Source organism: Camellia sinensis, chromosome 11, assembly GCF_055761805.1.
Source record: "Camellia sinensis isolate YWXY chromosome 11, ASM5576180v1, whole genome shotgun sequence".
Classification (NCBI taxonomy): domain Eukaryota; kingdom Viridiplantae; phylum Streptophyta; class Magnoliopsida; order Ericales; family Theaceae; genus Camellia; species Camellia sinensis.
In genome coordinates, this window is record NC_138971.1 from 74,279,072 (window position 1) to 74,282,529 (window position 3,458).

The 3,458-nt window shown below is 43.2% G+C and overlaps 1 protein-coding gene across 1 annotated transcript; it reads left to right on the top strand.

Annotated features, from left to right (window-relative positions):
- Positions 1-1,332: 1,332 nt before the first annotated feature.
- LOC145802405 (uncharacterized) lies at positions 1,333-2,463 on the top strand. The gene has a single exon (XM_082895116.1). The coding sequence runs from the start codon at positions 1,333-1,335 to the stop codon at positions 2,461-2,463; it is 1,131 nt and encodes a 376-aa protein (XP_082751242.1).
- The last annotated feature ends 995 nt before the right edge of the window (positions 2,464-3,458 follow it).

Genomic DNA, 3,458 nt, shown 5'->3' on the forward strand with positions numbered 1-3,458 from the left:
GAGCCACCTCTAGAATCCGTGTGAGACACCTCTTGAGTTCGTATAAATATGGTTTCAAGGGCTTTATGCCACTTTCAAGGGCTTCAATGCCAACAAGTTACAAGGGCCTTGCGCCACCCTTTCAAGGGCCTTAGTGCCATATGTTACAAGGGCTTTGTGCCACCATGTTTAAGGGCCTCGTGCCACTATGTTCAAGGGCATTATGCCACCATGCTTAAGGGCTTCAAGCCGTTATGAATTAAGAATGTGATATATCAAGCTTTTATGTTCAAGATTGGGCCTAAGGCCGTTATAAGATGCATACAGAATCAGGCTTACTTTGTAATCTCTGCATTCACATATATATTGATATATGTCATGCTTCAAGTTGAGCATTGCTTCATTATGTATTACTATTCACTGAGCCCGGCTCACTCTCTGTTATGTCTGTTTCTGTAGGCAATCAACCAGGTGGTCAATCCTAACCTATGATGTCCGGTTCCTTTTGTCAACCTTCGTGTATCCAAGCACTCACGAGGCCACTTCTTTTGTGAAGTTGTTACTTCTTTTGTGAAGTTGTTAAGATATTTAGCTTGTTTCTTGGCTATCCCTCCAAGGTTGAATGTATATAACTCCAATAGTTTTGTTACACGCCCGACTACAGGGCTGGGTCTGTATATGTGTTTATATATAAGTACTGTTAAGGAATATTTTTGAACTCTATCAACCTTTTATGATGCTTGTAATGTATGAGATCCTGGCATGTTAGAAATAGCTCAATGGAGTTTGTCGGTTTTGTATTCCTCTAATACTTTGTGCTTCCGTCACGGCCCCATATGCTATATATATATACCAGGTTATATGTCTGTTTCTGAATGGGTCATGCCTGAACTTTTAGGGGCAAGTTTGGGGTTTGACAAGTGGTATCAAAGCACGAGTTGCTATCTCAGATACGGGTCCATTGAGCTTTAGGGTGTCTAGAAAAGCTTTAGGCATCTTGGATGACATTCTGAAAGTATATGAAAAGGCGATGGCAACGATAAGTCTACTCTGATAATGTTAACACTTTTGAAACATGTCTATTATGTATAAATGATTATTGTGTAGGCAATGGTGAGGACAAGGACAGAAGATACAGAAGATGCTACTTCTGCACGGCTGGACAGAATGGAGAGAATGATTATGGAAATGGCGGAGACCCTACGGCAACAACAGCAACAGCCGCAACAACCACCCCCACCACCGGTACCTCCACCGGCAGTACAAGATTTCCATGTTGAAGACCAGACTATCACCCTTACTAAGGAATTTAAAAAGATGAAACCGCCATCCTTCAAAGGAGGAATAGAACCAATGAAAGCTGAAGCGTGGGTGTTGGGAATAGAGAAGTTATCCAAAGTCTTTCTCTGCACAGAAGCTCAAAAGGTGCAACAGGCTGCCTTTACTCTGGAGGATGAGGCACGCAGATGGTGGATGCTTACGAGAACTGTACACCAAGGATTGACATGGGACAGATTCTTAGAATTGTTTTATGATAAGTACTTCCCTCAAAGCATGCGAGATAAGAAGGTAACAGAATTCGAAACTCTCAGGCATGGGAACAAAACCGTCGCCGAATATGAAGCCCACTTTGCGGAATTAGCTCGGTTCGCACCTCATATGGTGGACACGGACTATAAGAAGGCGCGCAAATTTGAAGGGGGATTACGGAGCGCTATCCTGGATAAGGTCAACATGTTGAAGTTACCTACTTATGTTGATGTGTTGGAGAGAGCCATTATAGCAGAAGGGAATCTCGCTACTCAGAGTCGAATCTCAGAATGGAAAGGGAAGAGGCAGAATACTCAATGGTCGAAGGGATCATTCACTCCACCAAACAAGAAGCAGACCTTAGGGAGTTCAAATACTTCTTCCCCTGGTCAGGATTCAATACCGACTTGTCCGGAATGTGGGAAGAAGCATCGTGGAACGTGCTATCGGAAGTCTGGAGCCTGTTTCCAGTGTGGGAAGACAGGCCATTTGATCAAGGATTGCCCCCAAAGAAATCAACAAAACAATAATAGAACCACTACAAGTTCAGCGGGGTCTGCACCAACTTCCAACACTAAGACAACTGTTAAACCTACTAATAATAAAGACACTGCGAGACAAGGCAGGGTATTCGCATTGGTTCCGGGAGATGTACAAAATGCAGCAACAGTGGTGTCAGGTACATTTATCGTTCACGGTCATTTTGCTCACGTATTATTTGACTCTGGCTCCACCCATTCTTTTGTGTCGAAACTATTTGCTCCTAATTTAGATAAAACTGAAGAAAAACTGTCTTACATGTTGTGTGTGTCTTCACCTTTGGGAGGCCCTATGATGTGTACTTCTATCTATGTTGCTTGTGAACTCCAACTTGGGGATATCCGAGTATATGCCAATCTATTGCCTCTTGATATGGCCTATTTTGATATTATTCTGGGAACAAACAACGTTTAACATAGAAAAGGTGTCGGAAACCTCAAACAACAATTCTCTTAGTAGAGTAGGCATATGCACATGCAGAACTATGTGTTTCGTAAAAAGAAACAGAGAACAAGTAATTGGGTGGGATGATATAAGTGAGGAATGACCTGTTGTGGAAAGATCATGATCTTAAATGCTAAATGCAACAAAACAAAGTATGATGCAATGGATGCAAATAAAGTGCGTGGCGAAACCACATTTTGCCTAGAAAAGGTGTGGACACAAAACAAACCACGTCTAACACGAAAAAGGATGCAGGCGATATCATGGTATGATGTAATGAATGTAACAGATAACGCAGTAGATGCAAAAGGGGGACATACTCCAACCACGTTGGAGTCGTGAGAGGAGGAAAAACGAATCCCAAACACACTAAAATCGAGTGAGGAAGGGGACACTCAAACCACGCTGAAACTGTCAGAAGAGGTTCGAAGACAGCACTCAGCGGCGCGTTCCCCGTAACCCGAGATAAATTCCAAACACATTGAAAACGTGTGAGGAAAGGAACACTCTAACCATGCTGAAATCATGAGAAGAGGTCCGAAAACAACCGCTCTGGGGCGCACTCAAGGCAACCTGAGGTAAATTCCAAACATGCTGAAATCATGTGAGGAAAGAAGCACTCTAACAATGCTATAATCGTGAGAAGAGGTCAAAAAACAACCGCTCAGGGGCGCACTCGACGCAACCTGAGATAAATTCCAAACACGCTGAAATCGTGTGAGGAAATGAGCACTCTAACCATGCTGAAATCGTGAGAAGATGTCAGAAAACAACCGCTCAGGGGTGCACTTGACGCAACCTGAGATAAATTCCAAACACACTGAAATCGTGTGAGGAAAAGAACACTCCAACCACGCTGAAATCGTGTGAGGAAAAGAACACTCCAACCACGCTGAAATCATGAGAAGTGGTCGGAAAACAACCGCTCAGGGGTGCACTCGACGCAACCTGAAATAAATTCCAAA